General features: G+C 44.4%; 1 protein-coding gene across 5 annotated transcripts in view; it reads left to right on the top strand.

Annotated features, from left to right (window-relative positions):
* The window catches only part of RALGAPA2 (Ral GTPase activating protein catalytic subunit alpha 2), a 324,029-nt gene that overhangs the window by 188,186 nt on the left and 123,233 nt on the right, over positions 1–12,610 (top strand). For all 5 annotated transcript variants that reach the window (XM_049650097.1, XM_049650096.1, XM_049650095.1 and 2 more), the window contains 5 exons: positions 75–183; positions 6,242–6,352; positions 8,230–8,298; positions 8,584–8,721; positions 10,733–10,916. In XM_049650097.1, the coding sequence (XP_049506054.1) occupies positions 75–183; positions 6,242–6,352; positions 8,230–8,298; positions 8,584–8,721; positions 10,733–10,916 (611 nt within the window). The remainder of the gene's footprint in view (positions 1–74; positions 184–6,241; positions 6,353–8,229; positions 8,299–8,583; positions 8,722–10,732; positions 10,917–12,610) is intronic.

The raw sequence follows: 12,610 nt of genomic DNA, 5'->3' as shown, positions 1-12,610 counted from the left end.
TTTGTCACATGAAAATACCAAGAAAACATGTTAAATTTTTTGAGAGTTTTCCTCTTTTCCTTCTTTTCCAAAAGATGCATCGCCATTTGCTCCCTCGGGGTCTGGATATGCGAAGAGCTTGCCCAGTGCACGAGCCATCCTCAGCTGAAAGAGGCCATCAATGTGATAGGTGTCACTTTGAAGGTATTCCCAATTCGTGATGTGTATTTGACAGTAATCTGTATCCCAGATATTCAACCAGTTCTAGTTTGAATTAGCGCCATCACTATTTTTTCCCTATATCAGAGAGGGGTTTTAAATCAAAAATTGTTTTTATGAGAGCCATGCTGAATGTTCTGTGAGGCTCACAAAAGAGGCCACCAATAGCTGCTTCCCCACTGGTGGCTGAGCTGTCCTGGACTGACCCCTTTGCCTGAGTGGAGTTCCTCTGTGGGCCGGGCACTTCCTGTGGCAAGCAACACCACTGTTGGTAATAGTGACAAGAAAGTGCGATTTCATGCCCTGGCCTCTGCAGTGGGACTGGGAGAGACCTGAGTACTCGCCACCTGACTGGGCCTTCACACTTTTAGGATGTCTTTCTTCCTTTGCTTTGTTAATGAAAAGAGGGAGTGTTTTTTGGGGTTTTTTGTGTTTGTTTGTTTTTTGTTTTTTGTTTTTGTTTTGCCATTGACTGGGTTCACATGCTGGCCCACATTCATTGCAAAGTCAATACTTCAGAACAGCTCTGCAAGGTAGATGGTACAATCACTATGTCCCACCAGAGGAAAGCAAGGCCCAGAGAAATCCAGTCCTAAGCACACAGGCACACAGGTATAAAGGATGGAAGCAGCACTGAGAGCAGATCTGTGTAACAGGAAAACAAAACTGAACTTTTATATATACTGTTAGGCCACTTCCTAAACCAGGGCTCAAAACCTGCCAGGTCCCTTTCTGGCTCCTGTTTAGAGATGGTGGTAATAATTAGCACTGCTGTTATTATACCCCCCAGAACTGGTGAGTGTCTAGTCCCTGCCAGGCACTGTACTGGGGTTTGTGGAAGTTCTCAGCTGCTAGGCACTTGTCCCACTTTACAGTGGAGAAGCTGAGGTGCAGGAAGGTCAAGGAGCTCTTTCCAGGCTCTAGAGCCTGGTCAAGCCAAAGTTCAGACCCTAAACTGTGCATCTGATACCAGCATCCAGGCTCATGCCTGCCCTTCTCTACTGCCTGTCATGTGTTGCTGTAATAGTAACAACCATTGTAGCTGACACTGGGACAGTCATCACCAGGCCAGCGATAGAGCTGTGTCACCTTTGTGCTTCAGCCCACAGGATAACCAGCCAGGGACATCCCCTGCCCATGGCTTGGCATCCGGCCCTCTGGTCTAGCCCCTGCCTGTCTTTGCAGCCGGATTTCATGGCAGTGCTCCTCACCTACTCCCCTTCCTGACCAAGTCTTATGTCCTCTGACCCCCTCCCACCTGTGCACCCCATCCCCCATTCTCTCCTCCACAACACCTGGGAGTGCCAGTCAGATCCGGAGAGCTGGAGAAACACTTGCTGCTGATCCCTGTGATGAGGAATGGAAAATTGATCAAACCAAAATATCACTTAGGAGGCCTCCCTCTGGCCTGAGCAGGGTGCTGACCTTTGTTGTTGCTTTTAATCCTTAAAACCACCCTCTGTGTGAAGGCTTACTGCAACCTCTGCATCACAGATGTGGAAAATGAGCTGATTGGGAAATAGAGAGTCTGCCAGGGTCAAACCCAGGACACCCTGTCCCCATGTCTGGGCTTTTCCCTAATTGCAGTGTATAAGACACTCCAAAAGCCATGGTGAAATATTCACATATAACTATTACAGTGAAAAAAAGTTGGATATCAATTGTATATCTATGCAGAGTATAATTTGCTTTTTAATATCCTATTTTCTCAATTCTAAGATCTATTTTTCCAATCCTAGTTTTTTCCCTAAATCTAGAAAGGTATATTGCATGTGCTGTGGCTTCCCCACCCCTACTCCCTTCCTGGAAAAGCTGTTAATAATTCAGTGGTGTCTCAGAGTGAAGGAGATCTGTAGATAAATCTTCTACCCTATGTGGTTCTATGCAGTATAGATAACAAGAGTAAAAGGATATATGACGGCTTACGTTTTCCTGTTGTAGTTCTCCACATTTTCAAAAATCTCTATAGTTTTTCTACAGTTATGAGGAAAACATAGAGTACCAGAAAAAACGTAGCTGCCATGCTTGGAGCCGTGCTCTATCAGGGACATCCCGCCACAGTGTGGGGGCTGTCCCGTTGAAGCCTGCACCCCAGGATGCTCCTGATCCCCCCATTTTGGCAATAAAAGAGAGCACAGCTAAAGAAGGCCAAGGACCTTGCTCCGGCTTGAATTGCTAAGAAATCAGAGGGCCGAGATCAGCCATATCAACCTTCCTTTAACCAGTATGAATAGCAGAGGGAAACTCATGGATGCAGTTCCAGGACGCTGGGGCAACTCCCTGCCTGCCTCCCTCCGAAGCCTGTGTTCCTGTGCCAGTGGCACTTTCACTGAAGGAGGGAGCACATGAATCTAAGAGAACCGAGAGCTATCAGGGAAGGAGTTGCCACGGGGAGCAAGGGGGACAGCAACAACTCTTAAGAAGAGGGGCCCCAGGGAGGCTCAGGGCTCTGCTAGGAGGGGGAGCATCTGGCGGACTAGAGAAGGAGGCCCGGCCCCAGCAGCACAGGGTGCATGAGGCCAGAAAGGGCTTCCCGTCTTATGGATTCCACATGGCTCTGGGCACCACTCTGCTGTGACCCTGCCCTTCAGGAACACTTGATGAGGCTGATTCAGGTGTTCCCTCAGATGCAGGAAGGGCATGGTCAGAGAAGGCTGGGAAATGCTCCCCAGGAGGTATCCATGAAAAACAGTGAGAGCAGAGCACTGCCTAGCTGCCTGGAGAATTCTACTCAGCTAGTTGTGTCTGGTGGGGGAGTGTGTGGGTGGGGGCGGAGGGTTCTAAGCCTGAGCTGTAGTCACAGACCTAGGTGTCCCCTCCAAGGTGGGGGCCAAGGGCACTAGAGTGGCAGCTTCAGCTCTCGCTCAGGTGAGCTGCCAACCCTGTCTCCTTGGCAGCCCAAGTGAGAGGAGGCCCAACCCGAGCCCCACCCTCAGCCTCACCTGTCGTTCCTTCTCTTACCCTATCTCAGGAGACATCATTGACTTTCCCCGCCCTCCTTACTTCAGTCCTAGAGTCCTGCTGCCCTAGGGCCATCCCTACCCATCCTGTCTCCCCCTGCCAATAACTGAGCCTCCTGGTGCCTTCCAACTCCTTGGCCCTAGTCTGGCCCCCACAGATCTGTCCTCCCTCCTGCCACCGGAGGAATCTGTCTGCACAGGGTCTGACCAAGTAGCCCATAGACTAGAGCACTCTGCACGGCTTTCAGGGACATATGTGAACAGGTCCCTGCCTGTTCCCAAGACTGTTAGTCCTTCAGAGTAGAGACTGTATCTGCCCTGTTCATCTTGTGCCCTATACTTTTTTTTTCTTTCTTTTTCTGGCTTAAACAACATGGGAACATATTGATTCATAAAGCTGGAAAATACATGGGTAAGGAAGAGGTCAGGGTTGGTTGATTCAGGAGATTAACACTCAACACTGACCTAATTGTCTAACTCTACTGCTCTGTAGTCCACAGAGGTGGCTTCATGTTAGGGTGGGATGCCTGCAGGGTTGGAGGATATCTGCCAGTAGGAGTCAGGGTCCCATGTGTCCTTGTTTGTGTTCTGCAGGACTTCCATCACAGCATTCTCGTAAGAGGTACTGAGATGCATTAGTCGAGGTTTCTCGCTCATCCCTGTACCAGCGACTGAGACTGGGAATAAAATCTTCTGATTCGTTTAAGCCTGTTAGGGCACATTCCTGGAGCTGGGAGAGATGGCCTGCATGGGAGAGGGAAGGCACCTCAAAATAGATCTATTAGTTAAGGAGTGAGGGAGGAATTGATACTGGCCAAGCAACCACACATGTGCACCATAGAGAGGACTGAGAGCAAGAGATGCTCTGTAAAAGGAAAAGGTGAAGGCATGTGAGTGGGGAAAGCAGTAATGAGAAGAAGCTGAGCAGTGTGTAGGGAAGGGGCACTCTGGGCAGAAGGAGCTCCCAGTACAAAGGCCCTGGGGTAGAAACGAGTTGGTATATATCCTAAGAGCAGGAAGATGCTGGCATGTTGGAGCAGAGTGCAGTGTTGAGCAGTGAAGCAGTATAGTTGACACACAGTGTGATGTTAGTTTCAGGTGTACAACACAGCGATTCAACAACCTATCCTTCCTGCTGTGCTCCTCACAACTGTAGCTACCATGTGTCACCCTCAGTGTTGGCACATTGTCATTACTCCATGAATATGTGCTGAATGAGTGAGTGAGTGAATGAGTGATTTGTCTCTCCCCACCACCACCCACAGCATTCACATGTCAGTAATAGCATCCCACCTGCAGCCCTCCAGCCTGACCTTGCTTCCGCAGTGCCCTACCACCTGCTGCCTTAAAGGAAACACTCTCCCTCTGCCTTCTTCTGGCCTAACCTCAGCTCTCCCTCCACCCTTCCCCCATTCTCTCTACCACCTGCCCCCTCTCTCACACCTCATCCCTCTGCCCAGAGGCTCTTTGTCTGGTCTACCATAGCTCTCATTTCTTCGTTGTCCTCTTGTCTGCTCCCAGCTTCTAGTTAGATGTAAGAGCCATGCCAGCCTTATGTTTCCACCCCACGACCTGACCCCTGTGATGCAGTGGAAACACATCCAGTGGCTATTCCTGTTCTTCACCTTAGACTTGTCATGCGTTACTTCTCCGGGGGGTGTGCAAGGCATTAGGAACATAATGGTAAACAAGATGTGGAAAAACAAACACAAAAGAACAGGCAGACAAATACAGATGATCGGCTTGATAGCCCTTAATGCCATGAGGAAAGCACGAGAGCGAAGCAGGATGGAGCTGAAGAGCTGGAGCAGATAGACTGCCACTCCTTGGGATAGGCAAGGTGGCCTCACGGAGGAGGCCTTTAGTGCCATGATCTGAGAGATGTGGCAGAAGCCAGCATCCCAGGCAAAGCAGGGAGTAAGGGCAAAGGCCTTGGGACAGAAGCAAGCCAGAGTGTTTGCAGGGTTGAAAGAGGCTCGTGAGCATCAGGTCATCTGAGGCCTAGAGGCCAGGCTCTGAGAGCCCCTTGAGGGCAGACGCTCTTGCCCTGGGTGCACTTTGCACCTATCAGGAGGGAGTATTTGGAAAGTGTTTATTCTACAGAGTTCAAAGTAATCCCCTTTGCCTTACCTTCTTCCTCGTCCTGTACATTTGCACTGAGCTGCTAAATGTTGACTTTTCCATGTCTGTGTGGTGCTGAGGTCAATTGGTACCTGCTTTATGTGACTTGGAGCTCCTGGTGTGGAAATAACTAAGCTACATATCCAGGGGTTTCCTTAGACACCCAAAATCAGCGACAAACCTTTCGGCTTTAGATAATAAGGTAGGGACAGCAGGGTAGCCCCAGGTTCTGGGCAGGGAGAGAGGCACAAGGTGTCTTTCATCTGTTTCATCCATCCAACCCAATGTTCTTTGTGAGTACCGTCCCTCCCCTTTGACATGCCATCTAGCAAGAAGTGGGAGCATCCAAAGGTCCTTGTACACACACCAGACTCCAAAAACACACTCAAAGTAATTGAATAAATACATCATAACATAGGATTATATTCTCACAGTTCCCAAATTTTCACATTTCTTAGTACATTACACATGTGGGTGAAGTTTAATTTTATAAGGTGGGAAATCACTTGATCACTTCATGTTTCTATAAAATGAAGATCATATCTACCTTGCAGAGGTGTTAATGAAGATACATCAATGCGAAAATGAGGAGAATTCTAAAAGGGCCAGCACACAGGGAATACTCAGTAATGTACTACCTTTTAATTTCCTCCAATTGTCAAAACTATTATTTATGCAATCTGAATGAGGCACTTGAAATTATGGTTTCAATTTTCAGATGACTGAACAACAGCTCTTTGTTCCTATAGAATGTTAAGGAAATTAATACATGTGGACAAGAGGCAGTTAAAGGATGGTACACGTGCAATGTGGGACCAGGACACATTTTTCAAAAAATTAATGCGTAACAAGGAAATGTATCCTAAACATCGCTGGAAAGAAATACATGTTTTGTTCTTCCTTAGGACAAATGCACGTGTTAAGTTCAGTCCTTTAGTTTGGGGTTCTGTTTCCTGTTACAGTTTCCTAACAAAGTCGTGGCTCAGGTGGCCTGTGATGTTCTTCAGTTGCTGGTTTCCTACTGGGAAAAGCTTCAGATGTTTGAAACCTCTCTGCCTCGGAAAATTTCAGAAGTAAGTCTTTGTCCTGTAATGCTAACACGTAAGCGTTTCCCAGTTATTGTATTTGGTGTTTAATTAATTACAGATACTCAAATAATTGTTAGAGTACTGACTATTAAATTGCCATACGGGTCATTCATTTTCAGATTAAATTGCACCGGCTCTTCTCAGCTGTGATTTCAGGCACTACGTAAAGAAGCCACCAGTGTTCCAGGGCAGAGTTTTACACTTGGGGAGTTTGAAAGGCAGACACGACCACAACAAAGAGACCTTTTGTAGATTGGGCTTCATTCATCGAGAGTAATTTGGATGGTGCCAACAAGGAGTAGGCAGCTGGTTATGATGCCCTCCGTGGAGGGGCGGGGGGTGGGGGGACTGTTGAGTGAAACAGGAGTCTCTCCTAGACCGAAGCCCCAGATCATGCTCTCTGCCATAGCATGATTACCCAGCTGTAATGAGATTACTGCTGTAATACCCTCTTGGGGGGGGGGGGGGGGGGGGGGGGGGGGGAAGGGCGGTGGTAATTGGTGGGAGAGAAAGATAGAAGGAACAGGAAGAATCATCCCAGTGATGATATCCCGGAGGCTGGTTGCATTTGAGGGTGCTTAGTTGTAAAGGAGCAGCTACCCTCACCTCTGTACGTACCTGAATATAAGGCCCATCCATTCCTGCTAGTTTTTAAAGCTACACTTCTTATTTTATTTTAAAGTTTGTTTGTTTTGAGAGAGAGAGAAAGAGCGAGAGAGAATGAGCAGGGGAGGGGCAGAGAGAGGAGAGAAAGAATCCCAAGCTGAGCCGAAACCAAGAATCAGATGCTCAGCTAACTGAGCCACCCAGGCACCCCTAAAACTACACTTTTTAAAACGTGCCCTGTTCTTTGCACATCCAGTGGTAACTCTTCAAGGAAATGTGATTTGTCTCTGCGTGGTATTACAGGGGGAGAGAAGAAGTGATACTGATTTATTTCCTCTCAGCCCTAGACAGATTTCACCAGCGAGATCACTCTGTTCTCCCCAAGAGCTTAGGTGACCTAGGGCAGAACAGAGGTTTGGACATAGGGATAGAAGATGCCGCAAGTTATAAAGTTGGGTTTTAGGGCAACTGTACACAGTTGACCTTTGAACAACATGGGTTTGAACTGCATGTATCTATATGTGGATTTTTTCTGATAAATATAGTACACTATATATGTATTTTCTCATCCTTATGATTTTTTTAATATTTTTTTTCTGTCTAGCTTACTATATTGTAAGAGTACAACAATACATACAACATACAAAATATGTGTTAATCAACGATTTATATTATTGTTGAGGCTTCTGGCCAGTAGTAGGCTATTAGTAGTTAAATTTGGGGGGGGAGACAAAAGTTATACATGGATTTCTTCCTGTGCAAGGTCAGGGGGTTAGCACCTCTCACACTGAGTTGTTCAAGAGTCGATTGTAGTTTATCATTGAAAGGGGAATAGCTTTGAGAAGGAAAGGGGTACTTTTATACCAGGATAACAGGTGGAGACCTGGGGTGGTTTATAAGAAAATCAAATGGGAGCATTTTCATAGTTATTTTTGAAAATATTTTTTTTTACTTTCATTGCATTAAGTGCGGAGACTGATGATGGGGATTGTGTGACCTCAGAGAGAAATGTCCCTTCCTCTGGGGCCCCAATTTCACCACCAGGAGAGTGGAATAGAGACGAGGCATGGCTCTATGACTTTCTCCCGATTTTCAGGATCACACAGAGCTCTAAACTGGCTCTTGGCTTCTTATCACCTTCCTCAAGTGAACTGGCACCAAGCTGGGTTTAGTGCAAGGCCATCTTGAGACTCTTATCATATGGTTTCGTAAACTATTACTATGGTCTGTTTGATTAGAGGTTTGTCTTTATGCAGATCCTTGTGGCCACAATTGCTTTTCTTTTACCAAGTGCAGAGTACTCCTCAGTGGAAACAGATAAGAAGGTAGGTGGCACATCAGCTAAGTTTTCCCCAGTCTGGTTTTTTTTTTTTTTTTTAATGTAAGATAAAATGAAAAACAATGTTACACGCAGGGATATCCTTTATTATTCTTTTGTATTGGTCCTAACTGTCTCCCCTTTGAAAACTTTATTTACTCATTCATTTCTTCTGCATTTGTGTGTCCACTGAGTAATTACTATTGTGCAGGGACAGTTTGTTGTTTGCTGCGACATATAGTGAAGTTTAAAAGACTGCAGTGTACAGTATTGGGCCTATTTCCTCTTCCAGTTTATTGTATCCTTGCTACTCTGCCTCTTGGACTGGTGCATGGCATTGCCAGTGAACACCCTTCTCCACCCAGTGTCCACAGTAGCCCTGGAGGAGCAGCACTCGTGCAGAGCCCCTTTGCTGGATTATATCTATAGGGTGAGTCTCCATTTGTGCCTCATGGACATAGAGTATAGACTTAAGCATCAGAGAATCGCCCAAATATGTCTGTGCATGTATTTATTTATTTATTTATTTGTGCCCTTTTGGAAAAGATATGGGGAGAGGTAAAACATTTTAAAAGAAATGAATAATTTAAGGAGTGAAAACAGGACAGAAGTAATTGTAGAGAAGCAGTGGTTACCAAGTGAAAGAAACATGCATTTTCACACGACTGCCATCTTTAAACAACTGCAGTTTGATCAGAATCCCCAATTTTCATGTAACATGGTCTATCTCTACTTAATTTTTAAAAGAAATGTTTATATTTTAGGAATATTTACAGTCTTAGTTTGACAAAATTGTTTTATCAATTGTTTATCAATAAGTATAAAGGTCTCAGTAATCCCTTTGCTTTATAAGATCTTAAGAAATACACTAAGGAAATATATCACATCAAAGTTTTTAGCTTCATCATTTTTATGGTACTTAAAATATTCAAATTTCAACCTCTACTGATGACTGGGTATATGGTGTTTGCTCTGGATCCTTTATATTGCCCTTCTATATTGGCTTTACAGTCTGTCCTGTGAAAGGTTTATTTATGAATTTGGCATTTGTGTATCAATTGAATAATTAGTACTCAGGGACAATTCTGTTGTTTATTTTTTTTAATTTCATCTATTTATTTTGAGGGGGGGAGGGCAGGGAGGGGCAGAAAAGGCAGGAGAGAGAGAGAATCTCAAGCAGGTTCCACAGTGTCAGCACAGAGCCCAGTGTGAAAATCAAACCCACGAACTGTGAGACCATGATCGGAGCTGAAATCCATACTTGGACACTTAACCGATTGAGCCACCGAGGTGCCCCTGTTTTTAATTGTTTTAGTAAGAAACCTTTACTAGTAACCTTTAAAAAAATAATATTCCAAGTCATTAACTGATTACTGTGTTGCCTTATTTTGAAATGTATTAAATATAAAACATAGCTGAAATTCTACTAAAAAGTATTGTACTTTTAAATGGTTTTTTTAGTGGTCAGAGATTTTAATAACTATGTTATTTTTAATTCATTCAAAGATTTTAATTCATTAGATACTCTGTCATCTCTGTGGTTTATAAACCTATGTAAGGCTTGGCTTGACAACCTAAAGTAGCCACAGTCATTTAAATTTGTCTCTTTTCTAACATTTCTTTTCTTAAAAGATTTCTCTTAAAATTGTTTTACCAATAAAAATGTCCCCTCCTAGTTAACATGAGTCACAAATTTATTGAACAACGTGGTTTTATCTGTAAAGGAAACTTTTTATTGAAGTATAATATGCATCCAGTCATAAGTGAGAGCTTGATGAATTTTCACAAAGCGAGCACACCTGTGAAACCAGATCCTGGCTGCAGAAACTGAATAGTCTCAGCATTACAGAAGGACCTATGCTGGCTCCCTGCTGATTACTATCCCCATACGCATACCTGGGGCAGCAACTAACCTGTGTAACGGTGTAGATTGTTTTGAACTTTGTGTAGCTGGATTTATGCAGTATGTGCTTCTGTGTCTGACGCCCTTCACTCAACATTATTTTCAAGGGGTTCATTCATTCATACCGTTGGGAATAGTTGTGAGTTTTTCACTCATCGCTCTTTAGTATTACATAGTAAGAGTACGCCATGATTTAGATATCTATTTGGACATTTGGGTAGTAGAGTTTGGAACTGGAAAAAGAAGGTCTGTGAACATTCTGGTGGACAGAAGCAGGACTTGGGTGTGTGCGATCACCCAGAATGGCAAAATAAGCACTTTCTAACTTTTACTTTCCTTTTGTGTTGAAAATATATTTATTGGTATTGATATAAAAGGAGAAAAATAACCTTGCAAATAGCAGGAAGATAATTTAGAACGGAAAGGATTCTATGTTCTCAGATGTTACCAAACGAGAGTCCTACCTCTCAAAGTGCTGTTGGCAGATTGTCAGGGACAGGATGTTCGTGGCATCCATGGCACACATTGCTTTTTACAGGTTCTGCACTGCTGTGTGTGTGGCTCAAGCACATATACTCAACAGAGTCACTACACACTGACCCTGGCCGACCTGTCATCCCCGGATTACGACCCCTTCCTGCCACTGGCAAATGTGAAGAATTCGGAGCCAGTCCAATATCATTCATCAGCAGATTTGGGCAACCTGCTCACAGTGGAAGAGGGTAAGATTCTTCAGAACATTAATTCTCATGGGCAGGAAAAGGAAAGATTGTAATCTTTTGCCCATGCTTGCTACATTGTTTTTTAAAATCTAGTTATTAAAATTCTGGTTTCTAGACCCCTATGTGATAGCAAATTACGCTTTCCTTGTTTCTTTTTTTCTGTTTCTTCTCTTTTCCCATCTTAGTTGAATTTTGTATTGAGGACCTGTGTCAGACCTATGAGACCCACAAAAACAGCTCATTTTCTATCCCCTGGGAACTTAACATGTAACTAGAGAGACAGGATAAATGCAGAAGGACTCATTTGTGGATCAGTAGCACCATGGGGACTTCCCATGGGGAAGGACTTAAGCCAGACTTAGAAGGATGAACAGACTTTGAAAGGATCTGGTCGAGTGTTATAGACTAGGAGAGCATTGAAAGAGAGAGGTGGGGATTTACATGCCACAGTTTGAGGCTCTGCTCATGGCGGGGGGTCTGTTTTATTTTATTTTATTTTATTTTATTTTATTTTAGATTTTGTTTTTAAGTTATCTGTACACCCAACATGGGGCTTGGACTCACAACCCTGAGACCAAGAGTCGCACGCTGTGCCAGCCAAGCCAGCCAGGCACCCCCAGAGGGTCTGTTTTAGGATATATGGGTATTGTCAGGATTAGGGAATGCTGTAGGTCCTCCTCATCCATGCTTCTTCCTGAAATGACAAGAGCCTATCTCCAGGCCTTGAAATGTGAGTTAGAATGTGGGTGTATCATCTGTACATGTGAAATAATTGCATAGAACCAAACATACACACACACAAGAGCATGTAAACTGAGTAGACTCTGAGTATTAATGAAGTGTATCAATGTCAAAATTTCCAAATTGTGATACTGTCCTATAGCTAGGCTATGTAAGATATTACCAGGGGGATGAAGGATATTTGGGATCTCTCTGTATTATTTCTTATAAATGTATGTCGGTCTTTAATTGTCTCAAAGTTAAAAGTTAAAAAAAAAAAAATGTGGGTGTGGAGTGTTAGATCATCCATGAAAATGGTATGGACTTTGCAAGTTAAAACCTAGGCCCAAGAATGAATTTTGGGGGTAAAAACATCCTTAAGGAAAAAAGAATGAGGGAATGTCACCAGGAAAGCAGTCAGGGAAATGGAGAAAGAACCATGAAAGAGTTCTGAAAAGTGAAGAATTCACTTCTGAGGGAAGAAAGGGAATAAAGAGCCAAGGAAGGTCAGCAATGCTCCATGCTTCAGAAACATCAGGGAGGGTGGGCCAGAACAGGAGCTGTTTTATTTCCCAACTAAGCACTGGGTGGTGGGTTTTGCTGAGTACTTTGGGCATGGCAGTTAGTCTGTAGCCTGATAGCCGGAGCAGGTGATTTGGGGATGTCTATTCAGAACCCGCAGACATTCCTGCTGGAGCCTTTGGTGGACAAAGGAAGAATAGTAGCCAGGTGAGAGCATGGAGTCCAGGGTAGTGCTTGCAAGACTGCGGAATCTGGAGTATGGTTCAGGTCAAGGGGAAGGGCACAAGCAAGGTGACAAGGAAGAGAACAGAAGTGAGGGCACCAGTCAGGGGCAAGGGCTTTGGAATCAGTCAGTCCTGATTTTATAAATGAGCACACTGAGGTGAGGGATTTTCCCAAGGGTATAGAAGCCAGAAGTAATGGAGGTGAAATTTGAATCAAAGATTTAATGA

This window comes from Panthera uncia (genome assembly GCF_023721935.1).
Source record: "Panthera uncia isolate 11264 chromosome A3 unlocalized genomic scaffold, Puncia_PCG_1.0 HiC_scaffold_11, whole genome shotgun sequence".
Lineage (NCBI taxonomy): Eukaryota > Metazoa > Chordata > Mammalia > Carnivora > Felidae > Panthera > Panthera uncia.
The sequence above is the reverse complement of the archived record's forward strand: the minus strand, read 5'-3'. Positions and strand labels throughout refer to the sequence as shown.